General features: G+C 39.9%; 1 protein-coding gene across 4 annotated transcripts in view; it reads right to left on the reverse strand.

Moving 5' to 3' along the window:
* Positions 1-224: 224 nt before the first annotated feature.
* Positions 225-12149, reverse strand: part of LOC115456152 (rho guanine nucleotide exchange factor 10) — a 41649-nt gene continuing 29724 nt past the window's right edge. For all 4 annotated transcript variants that reach the window (XM_030185078.2, XM_030185077.2, XM_030185076.2 and 1 more), the window contains 8 exons: positions 9721-9880; positions 6608-6837; positions 6038-6160; positions 5748-5897; positions 5284-5488; positions 4320-4537; positions 3851-4111; positions 225-3659 (listed from right to left, as the gene is read on the reverse strand). In XM_030185078.2, the coding sequence (XP_030040938.1) occupies positions 1851-3659; positions 3851-4111; positions 4320-4537; positions 5284-5488; positions 5748-5897; positions 6038-6160; positions 6608-6837; positions 9721-9880 (3156 nt within the window). In that variant the 3' untranslated portion in view covers positions 225-1850. The remainder of the gene's footprint in view (positions 3660-3850; positions 4112-4319; positions 4538-5283; positions 5489-5747; positions 5898-6037; positions 6161-6607; positions 6838-9720; positions 9881-12149) is intronic.

Below are 12149 nucleotides of genomic sequence, written 5' to 3' on the forward strand. Positions count from 1 at the left end.
TGAGGATATTTTCAATATTGGACTAGCGCTCACTCTCTCTGGAGTGAATTATTATAATTCCTTCTTCAGCATTTTTTACAGATTCATATGCCGTAATGCTGAAAGCGTAGACGTGTTATATTTTCTTCGTAATGGCGTAAAAAATATAAATCCTAATTGAATTCGTGTCTATATTTTGAAAATCATTGCCAATCCCAGGTAAAATTATGAAATAAAACAAGATATACAGGTGTACATATATAAACTTAAAATTTATTTACACCTACATACATTTTGTGACGCTTGGGAGTATAAATAATCGAATTCGAGTCTGTTCTAAATACAAGCTTAACAAAAAGTTTCGAGATATCATTCGAGATTTGTTTCGTGGTGTTTCACATTTTCGCTTTACAAACGGCATCTAGTATATTTTTCAGTATGGAAACTTCTACAGTGATGGACTTTAAATATTGTGCAATTATTATTGATACATATTTATCCAAAACGGTTGTAATTCATCACAATATAAATAGGTAATGATTCAGTTTTGATTACAATTTGGCACGTTAAACTCCTTGTGGGCAGTGTAAGTTATTCAATTCATGCATGATTATATTTTCTTTGGACTATGCAAAACAAATGTTAGGTTTTATTACTGACCGAAAACAATATGCTAACTATTAACAATAATAGAATTGGTATACAAATCAACTGTCGAAGAAACAATTTACATGGACGAACATTTTAAACAAGTAAATATCAAATGTGTGGCTTTTAACAGTGGCTTGATAAAAATGTCACATCCAACAATTAAATACAATTTACAAAGGACATATTGCATATAATCAACTAGAGAACCCATTTATAAACAATCTGCGGTATTAACAAATGTGAAACATTTTCGTTCGAAATTATTAAACGACTAAAATTTAACTAATAATACATTTTAACGCTTAAGCTAGATCAGTCTAATTCTTAAAGCGACATTAACAACAATGTCTAATAATAAAGCTTAAACGAATAACATGTTAATCACACACTGGAAATTTTCATAAAATAAGGCCACTAGGGTTTGTGTTAATTTCAAAGTTAATGTACACCCAGATATACCGACAAAACTAATCGAAAACATGAAAATTAATCTGGAAATGAATAAAATCGAAATTGCATTAAATTAAAGGAAAACTACATTTACTATTAACATAATATCTTAAATAATTAAGGCGGCTTCTACGAATACAAATTGTCCATACTCACCGCGCCATCACTAACGTAACATTTGGATTCATAGAAATTTGTTCATATTGAGATAAAGTGCACCACTAATATCGGAAAATCGGAACGGACATCGGAGTCTTACCTCGTAAGCGATAAACTTTATATATTCTATCGTCATACACTATATAACACTAATATAAACAATCACAAAAATAATGCACCAACGCTTAAATATTATACAATAAACATCGGGACAACTAATATAACGCCAAGCCCCAAAATCGAAAAATAATTTAAAGCTTATCACATAATTTACACAAGTGTAAATCTTCTCTTTACTGCATACGTTTTTGTAATGAATCATTTAGTGCCTTCAATTAAAGCTAATAAATTTACCATTCGGAAGCTTATTAACAAAGCGCAAAATTACTCTAACACGAGGCCTCGTGCAGGAGAGCTTCGGACATAGAAATTTACACATTCTTCATTACAACAACATAACTATATTTACAGTCGCTGACAAGTATTCAATATGACACAAAGTACGGATCCGGAGAACCGGACCGGTCAAACTGTACATCACTCACGTAAACTTTTACGAGCGTAAACAAACACATTACTATGACGATCTCGGCACGACGTGCTGTGACACGTCACAAGCGCATCTCCCACAGGATGAGGTGTGCGTCCTTGGGGTTGGGGTCAGCGGCGGGGGCCGGCCGCTCGGCCGCGTCCGCCGTCTGGCGCCAGTCCACGTACCCGCGCCCGCCCACCACCGTCACCACGGAGCGCCGCGCCGCGCTCTCGCCCATCACATAGTCCGCGCCGCGCAGGCTCCGTGCCGCGCCGCTCCGCCCGCCGGCACGCGCCTCCGCCAGCGTGGCCGAGTCGCTGCGGGACACGGACCGCTCGGAGGCGGACGACTTGCCTGACGAGCCGCATGACGAGTCTGGCGTGGACACCGCCACTGGCGCCAGGCTGGCAGCGCCCGATGCGCCGGAGCTGGTGCGAGACACGCCACGCAGCGCCATCGACTCTTCGCTGCCGGACGACGTGCAAAGACTCGAAGCGCGCGAGTCCACCGACCAGCTGGACAGGTCGAGGCTGCGCGGACGGCCGGCACGCATGCGCAGCCGCCGGTCCAGTGTGCTGACGCGGAACGGGATGGCGGCTAGCTCTGGGTCACTGCGCCGCAGCGCTTCGCCGCCCGCACCGCTCACGTCACCTTCGCCGACACAGTCTTTCACGAACATTAGATCACCGAATAGTCCATACACGTCACATGCATTCAAATTGGCACACTTGGGCAGGGTCTTGCTGAGGCGCACGTCGCCAGGTTTCTTTCGCCGCACGACTGCGGAATGTACACGTTGTGGACGATAGGGGCTTGATTCTTCAGAAATTCGCCTCTCCAGTTTTGGCTTATCATTGTCCTCCTTGACATCCTCCTCCTGTAGCGTTGTCGTGCCAGCGAGAGCTCGCGCGTTTGACAAGTTACGGCGGACCACGTTCACGTCTACATCTCGCGATTCAGGAATAAGGGGGAGTAAAAATGTTACGGGGCCCGCATGCGCGTGGTACGATACTGCTATATGTCCTCCGATCAATGGTAACCCCTCCAGTTTCGGTAGGGGAACTGTTACACTGACGCCGGCAGTGGTTCCGACCCATAGCAGACCCTGTGCTGCGAGAAGAGCAGAAACGTGTGCGGGCTTGGTCCCTTCCCGAGCTGCGATCGTCTTTGCCACGTCAGCGGCGATGTCGATATTTTGCAAGTGTTCGAAAGTCTCTGCATGATACAAACTCACATACGTCGAATCGGAAAATGCGGTCCACAAGCCGACGCCCGAGTGAGCTAGGTATCTGACAGATTTATCACCTTCACCTTTTAATTCAAACATACGCATTATCTCAGCGGTAAGCGCGTTTATTGCAAATACTCGTTTGGCGCAAGTGGCGTACACGATGCCGTCCACGGGCAGCACGCAGTGGACGGGTTTGTCACCGAGCTCGACAGCGAGCGGCTCCTGCAACGCCCACGAGTCGTCATGGTTCCGTCTGAAAACTGACAGCCGTCCATTCGCCAGTCCCACGAACATGGAGTCGCAGTGGTGGCGAATCTGAGTGACCGCGGCCACGGTGGGGACTTCGACAAGTTTTTCTTGTTTCTCTGGCTCAACGGCTGAGAAGATTATGATCTTTTTGTCCTCGGTGCCGAGCCAGACAGTGTCGCCACACAGGGTGTTGACATGCGGCGTGCCCTTGGCGTGCTCCATGGAGGAGACTTTGGTGTCGGGCAGGTCGAGCGTGACGAGCGTCTTGAGCGCGGCGGCGCGGTGCGTGAGCACGGCCACGTGCGAGTGCGCCGGGCCCGCCGCGCACACCCACACCAGCGCGCGCGCACGACGCATCGCCGCGCCGCGCGACCCGCTACTGCACGTGTAGAAGCACCCACATCGCACCTGTTAACAATACACACAATTAAGTAATTCGGCAATATACGGAAAATATTGTATACACAATTTCCTAAACGATTGAATATATTTTATGAATATTTTTTTAAAATTCAAATAGTTTTTTTTTTTTAAATATAGTAGTCGTTTCACTCATTAGATATAACTACAACTGAGTGGATAGGTAATATTGAACTGACCTCTGTGAGATGTTTGGAGGAGTAGACGGGCGTGGCGGCGACGAAGAGCGGCATCTTGTGCGGCGGCGGGTGGTGCGGCGCGGGCAGGCGCCAGGCGCGCTCGTTGGCGGCGGCCTGCGCGAGCTGAGCGAGGCGCAGCTCGGTGGCCCAGGCGAGGCGCGCGCCGGGCTCGCCCGCGCGGAACGTGAGCGCCTCCTCGCGCCCGCGGATGCGCAGCTGCAGGCAGCACGAGTCCACCCACGCCATCTCGTCGTCTTTTTTCTGTACAAAAATTTCGAGCAATCGTAAACGTAAAAACAATAAGATGATGAAATATTCATTGAATAAAATTCTTGAATAAAATTTAAATTTAAAATTCATATTTAAAATTCTTGCTATCACTTTAAACAAACATTTGATTAAATCTTAAACTTATCAGAACTTTCAGGGTCCTTCAAATTTCCAACTAACATCACATCACTATCCTCACCTGTATACTCCTCTGTATGTTCTGCAGCAGCCCCCTGAACATCTCCGGCGCGAGCTCCGGGTAGGGCGTGCGCAGCGACGCGGCCAGGTCCGCCATGCGCGACACCGTCTCGTAGTCGTGCATGAGCGCCGACATCTCGTTACAGAGCGAGTCGCCGGTCGACGTGCTCAGCTGTCCATTGCTCGAGTTAGATCGTAGGCTACCGCTACGGTTCATACCTGTTAAAAAAAAGAGACTTTGTTTAAACTTTAAAAATAACAGTAGTGACTAATGCGATGTTTTTAGAGTTCAGTGACCAAATTACTAGTAAAATGGTTAAGATGTCAAAGATATCTAATAGACAAATTACTTCTCGAATATATTTAAAAATATTATAAACAACTGAATAAAATATATTTTATTCATATGATGCATAAAGATTTTTTTCATAATTAGACAATTGACCCCAAAGTTCAACATGTCGGAACGTGCAACAATGGCAGGTTTTTCTATGTCATTATCAAACCGGGTTCAAAATATTAAATTATAGCATAAGTTAAGTCTCGTTATACACATTGCCGTGCCCGTAAAAAACTAAAGAGAATACATTATAAAAGGCACAAGTCATGAGCACAGATAACAGCGGTGGAGGCGAGCTAGATGTACAAATTAGACGAAAGTGTTTATTAACCGCATGACACCTACAAGCCAATAAACATCGAGCTTTGAGTAAAGAACCAATCGCGCGTATTACCGCCGCGTTGCTCTTCAAATCGACCAATCACAAGTCGTATCTGCCTCCGTGATCCGTACGTTTTTTTTTAATATTTTTTTATTGCTTTGTATGACGATACGAGCTTGTCGTTCGTCTGATAAACTATACGACCGCCCATAAACAGTAGAAACACCATCCAATAAAGTATTGTTTGGTATTCCACTGCGCTCGCCATCTTGAGACATGTGGTGTTAAGTCTTATGTACGTACCTTGAGCGAGGACCCTGCTGAGCGTGGGCGAGGTGCCGGTGTCGAGCACGTCGACGTCGTGCACGGGGTGCGCCCACTTGAGCCCGAGCCGCTCCTCGTCGCCCGCGCCGCCGCCCGCCGACACCGACACGCACACCACCAGGTCGTTCAGCAGCAGCAGCCGCCGCGGCTTGCACTTCGACAGACCGCCCGACTGGTTGAACTCCTGCAATACATATTTAATCTACATTACTTACATGATATTTTACAAGTAATGACCTCGTGAAACAGTATAAATAAAGCCAAGATTCAAAAAAATCCTAATTACTCTTTAATATATAGACTAAGCCATGATTTATTGTTTTTATTGTTGCCAAGGACTAGAGCATGAGAACTGTGCAAGCTTTCTTAAGACTTAAGACATATTTCAACGTACTTTACGCCTATCAAAACATTGAGTGGGGAGTATAAAAGTGTTAACTGACCAATTGTAGTAAATCGTCCTGGCGCAGTAGATGTCGCTTGTCTGCGCGTGAGGCGAGCAGCCGCGCGGCGCCGAAGCGCGTGGCGCCGCCCGCGCCGCCGGCCGCCGCCACGCCGCCCTTCGTCAGCCGCCGCAGCGCCGCGCGGAATGCCTGCGGATACAATAATATTTTATTTTGTTAAACCTTTGTCAACAAGTTATCAAGAACTTTTAAATATGTAGCAATTCGAAAAAATATTCGGATTAAATATTATTTTAATATATGTATCTGCATAATAAAAAATAGATTACCTGTGTCCTCTCGGCATCACGTTTTCTTTCATTCAAAGCTTCGGCCAAAGCCTCCAGTCTTGTCAATGCACGTTGCAAAGCAACGCGGTCCGAATGTCCTGGCGGCGTGTGTTTTAATAAATCCTGCAAGTATTTTCAACAACATTTTAATTACCTATCTATTACATAGTCGCAGAAGTTCACGCCTTTACTTGAACTTTTACTTCACGTTTTTAAGTGATAGGCCAGAGATGTAATTTTATATTTAATCTTTAATGTGATAGGGTTTAAACCTATCACGATATTAGACAGCTTTAATACTGCCGTGCTAAGCGCAAAAGCGGTATGTCAGGGAAACCTTATTTCGAGATAATCGAACTTTTGTAAATATAGTTTTATAGTTTTTAAGTAAAACAGAGATAGAGAAAAAAAAACTCTTTTAAGGTATTTTTATCAAGTTCTAAACAAGATACCGTTATTGGATGGGAATTTCTTTAAGCTATCGGACGCCATAACAATCAAGATTTAAATTATTTTGATATACCGCTTTTGAGCTTACCAGGGCAGAACAAATATTTTACATTAACTTACTTGTAAAAACATAATGAACTGCGGAAACCGTTGCACCGGCTTCACCATCAGCCCGAAGAACGACAGTCGGTCGTGCGCGCTGATCTGCTTCACCTTGAAGAAGTCCGCCAGCGCCGACTTGCGTTTCGACTCCATCTTGGCTAACTCCATCGCGACGGAGAAATTGTTTATGAAATCCGAATATACATCTAGCACCACCGCTTTTGAGAACGCGTTCAGAAAGACCTCGCCTGAAATAAATACATATGTACAATGAACATATAAGACTTAGCATTGAGCGCCGTGTATCCTGGATCTATCAATAAAGTATGATAATGTGATGATTATGTCTTCTTAGCCAAATACGGCCATGTAGTGTGTGTACTTAGTAAGTATATAAGCTATGTAAAGTATTGTAATAAGTTAGTATAATGAGAGCAGTCTAATAAAGAACCTGAAACCAACAACACGTCTCATATATATATCCATCCTTTCATTACCACGCCAGCCACGCATTACATAACATCACGCATTTTATCCCCGAAGGGGTATGCAGAGGCGCAACTAGGGCACCCACTTTTCGCCAAGTATGTTCCGTCCCATGATGTGATAGGGGGCGAGCCACCGAGGCAGCCACGCCGACTGTAAATAAAACTGGACTGGCATATTCAATTAAGAATAAGTGGGTACCCTCAATAGTCGCTCTTCTGCTTGATACGCTCTGACATGACTGATATAGCTAATTTTATTTATGTTGCAAAAATTAAATAAACATATTTTATGTTGATATTAATCAGAGAAGACTAAGTATAAATTATGATTTCTTCTTTATTTATCTTTCGGAATTATTGGGTAATTTACTGAAAAAGTCTGAGAATCTTGTATATATTATTCAATTTTCATATAAATATAGCATAGAACCTTGTAATACTGAGCCAGTGATATGCATCCAGAATAAGAATGTTTGAAGTTAATTGTAAATTTATAGTATAGGCCGATTACCTAAAGCTGATGCGTACAACACAATCGAATGTTGCGTGTGTGTAGTGTCTATGAATAAACTAACGTCAGTTGCCATGACAACGCAATTTTCGCGCATCAACAAAATAAAAAAATATAGCGTGATATTTTGTTTACATCACTGTATCTGCCCTTTTAATTATAGTAATGTGAAAAATATTTTGAACATACTGTGTAAAATTGTATTAGTGTGTGTGCTGTGAACGTGCCAACTTTAGTTAATCGACCTATAGGCGTATTTTAAAATTTCCAACGATTCAATAATATCAGGGCTTTGTACTGAATTCAAAATAATGGTTTTTATTTATTTAAATTTTAGGTGGCATTTATTACAACCTCATTATTCAATAATAGTGCGCATTTGAAAGAATTATAGTCCAGGAAATGGGCATTAGGAAAGCATTATCCATTAACCTATTATAATATATTCGGTTAGGTTATAAAATAGATCATTATGTTTTCATAGTGGGACAAATATTTGCAGGTAACCTCGAAATCGCAGGAAATAATGATTTAAGGCATATTCGATGTTCATTCGGGTTAACGCTACGCATAAAAAGGGCGAAATATTTCAAGCCATTCTAATTTAATTTACTACTACTTCGGGACTGATAAATTTATCTTATTATAAAACAAATGACGCATGAAATATATATTTAAACTACACTCATGTTTCGAATGAACAAATAACATAGTGTTTATAAAAATAATACACAACATTTGCGTATTATTTTAAAAGGTGAGAAGCAAACTGTCCGCACAGTCATACTGCCCACGCGCATGCACCACGAATGTGTTCCAAGATGTCTCACTTCGTATCAAGTGTTTACGAAATGTATTAATTTGGGATTTCAACGTAACAATTATGTTTTAAGAAAGAATTTATATGTTTATTTTGATACGAACGAATGGTGAGAACTTACGTAGAAACGTTAAATTAAAATGAATTCACGTTTACTTTTACTACAAAATTTGGAGAACTTGGCACTGCCAGTTAATAGGCAACGATGCTGCTTCCTTATTATTTAATCATTTTATTTAATTATATTTATCAAAAGTAAAAAAAAATCAGCATTTCAATAATGGAATTCGTTTCAAAATAACCGAGCAAGACTAATCGGAACCTAATCATTTCACTGTTTGTATCAAAATATACGAAGGCATGCGCTCCAACAATATCTCGAAACATATTTACAGATAGGCATTACCGTCCAATCGAAGCGTCATCATCATCAAGCCGCGCATTCAATACTTTCACAAACACACTAGACAACACATTTAACATTTCAACATAAGGTATGTTTTAGAGACGAGACGTGACAAGTAGAATAAGAGCGAGAACTTGATTTTTTGACATTAGGTGGCAGATGGCACCTATTCCAACTAAGCAAAACTTAAATCATCTACTGATAGTACAGTCAGTCACGAATATAGCTGAAACAAATTAAAATTGCCCCTAAACTATTGTTTCCGTATCAACAATCGAATTTTTTAAATAAAGTTTAAGTGGATCAATTTATTTTAGACAAAGAAAAAATTATATTTCGATTGAAGTTAATGTGTTGAAGTGTATTAATGTTATGATTTTTTTCAGCTACTTTTGTGGCTGGCTGTACGTGTTTACTTAGTATCATGAGTTTGAGTTTAACAAAGATGTGTATCGTAATTGATAAGCAACTTAAATTACCTAATCTTAAATGTTTGAGAGGTATTTAGAATGCTAATTTTGGATCACATGTTTTTACAGTACAGAAATATGTACACTTAGTCGCAAATTATTTAAGTATAATTATAGAAGGGTTTAATCCGGTTTTTAGTTAAAACCAGATAACTCGCAAAAATACTTATCAAGAACTAGGTGTAAAAAAATTAATTTATGGGTGTTATAAAATTTTTACTCAAGCTCCGGGTTTGAACTCGGCCGTATAGCCAATCCATTCACGAGCACAACGTATCTGCACTAAACTACAAAATGATCAAAGTCACAAATCGTTATGAGTATGTTGTTTACTATCTTAATCCATTATTAAAAAGACTCTGTTTAAATCCAACACATCTCTGAAATACTTATTGCCACGATCGTCTGACATGACAATGGGAAACGGTCGATTTACCTATTTTTTCATCGCGGTCCCACGTCCGCGCGCAGTCCGCCAACGCGGTGCGGAAGTGTAGATGACATTGGAGTATGTCTGGAAGCCGGTGGAACAACGTTTGTATCTTGCTCGCGTTTAATATCGCCGGGCTGCTTTCTTCTAATGGTTTCTTGTAGTCCTGGAAATAAAATTATTTTATAGTTTTCAACACCAACATTTATTTATGGAAAAAGGCTTTACATTTGGAATACCCGATTCATGTTTCGTCTTGTAAATTATTTAAAGTAATTAATAAATGATTAGTTATATCGCTCATAATTTGACATGTTTGAATAAAGTATTGGCTTGCAAATGCTCATGTTCAGTTAGTTTATTGCCCAGCAATCATTACAAAATAGGTATTTGTTGAAAGTGGTCAATATGCACGGCAAAAAATAGGTGGACCAGTTGCACCTCTGCTCATCCCTTCGGGGAAAAAACGCCTTAAGTATGTGTGAATATCTGCATTGTTTACTGAACACTACAATAATGACGCACTTTGTGTTGATTGAACTGACGTCTGAAATATCTTTTTGTAAGCCATATATGTGCTCCACGAGACATTCAATACATTGTGCGTAATAACTTTTTTCCTGCACCTTATTTAGTTACAGAAAAATGTAAACAAATAAAGCCCTTCTTTTTAAATAATGCGCTTATTAGGGCTTATTATGAATATTGAGGTAAATGAATCTTTTTTTCCTTCCCCGAACACAATACAGGCGAGGTACGTCAAGTTCCACTTATAAGTAAATATTCTTAGAGAAAAAAATGAATATACAAAACTAATACTTTAAAAAAAAATGGAGATCATAACGTAGAGTAGTATTTTCCATTTCGGCGTTGTTTCTGTTCAAAATTCTTGTGTAAACTAAGCCTATGCATTCCAAACGGATTATTTTTAGTAAAAGTTCGATATATTTTTATAACATCGCGTGTAATGGTAGATACCTGTCTATAATTGGCTTCCCACAGATTCAACGTTTTTTACGCCAACCTTGTGTAAATCGAGTTCTCAGTTTTAGTATTCGGGACTCGTAAATCATGATTTTACGCGGCTCCTTTCAACTGCGATATAGTTCATGTCGGTCAAGGCCCTGTTTACTTATATGAATCAATTTTAACTACTAAAATTATTTACATGAGTCAAGTAAAGGGGATTTTACGTACACAAATTAATAATTTGTTCAGTACGCGTAGACATTAATACAGGAAAGTTTAAAATGTCTATAGCCATGATAATAATATATGTCGCACTCCATGCTGATTACGTCATTGGGGTTAAATAAAATTTGTTGAAGTTGGGAAACTCCCACTTTTATGAGGCAAATATTTACTGTTTATCGATTTTATGTTGTCAATTTTAAATTATTTATTACGAAAAGATCGTAAAGCAGTTAATTGATTACATTATAAAGAATATATTGAAGGGGAGTCTTTAAGACGGCATGAAATAAAAAGCGGCATCGAAAAATCAAAGATTTCGACTTTTGAACTCATGCATTACAAATAATGTAGCCACAAAGAGGTTCACATACAAAAACACTTGTAACACTCCTTAAATGATTTATGCAATTCATTGCCGCGTATTAGAAAAAGCAGCTTACATTTAATAATGTACATATAAAATTAAATAATTCCACAGCAAACGAGTTAATGAACAAAAAATGACATTAGGAACATACTCTAACAGATAAATGTTAATTCACACATTCGTCTTGTTGAAGACGATGTAGAAATAAAAACTAAGAGCTAATACGGAATCCGTCATAACTCGCGTCACACCTCAGAATAGGTAGCGTATGTATTCAATGTAAATTGTAAACGCACACTTTTGCAATGGGCCTTGTGTGACTTGTCAATGCTAGCGGCTAAAAAAATATTAGGAAAACACGTGAGGCTCTTCGGGTGTAGTCTAAGAAGACATCTGTAAATTAAATTTAGGAGCTAGATTCTGTCTAGCGTGGAACGGAGACGGAGTCACGTTGCGCGAATAAAGTGTAGTTACTAATTACGGCCCGACTTTAGGAAAGATACAAAAATATTATTTCACAATAAATCTTTTTAAAAAATTATATCAAAGCCGTTTATCTAATTTTGATCCTTTATCACCATTTCAATCTTAAATCCTTCATGTATTTCAGAGAATACCATGTCAGCGACTATACGAAACAGTATAAAAAGGCATTTAGTCATTTTTAAGTACTACATCGACATATGTATCAGATCATATAAAAGTCTATTAATCTGTTATACTGTTCTCTAAGACGGTTAAGTATAAGAAACGTGCGCTGTTGATTGCTAGGCTTCCGCGGTACGTCATAATTCGCTCAGAGCATCAAGCAATTCTATATAACAAAGGATGACAGTTATTGCCTTTATCAATTATAATTACAGCAAAAACAAGA

The sequence above is a fragment of the Manduca sexta genome, chromosome 14, assembly GCF_014839805.1.
Source record: "Manduca sexta isolate Smith_Timp_Sample1 chromosome 14, JHU_Msex_v1.0, whole genome shotgun sequence".
NCBI classification, from domain to species: Eukaryota; Metazoa; Arthropoda; class Insecta; order Lepidoptera; family Sphingidae; genus Manduca; species Manduca sexta.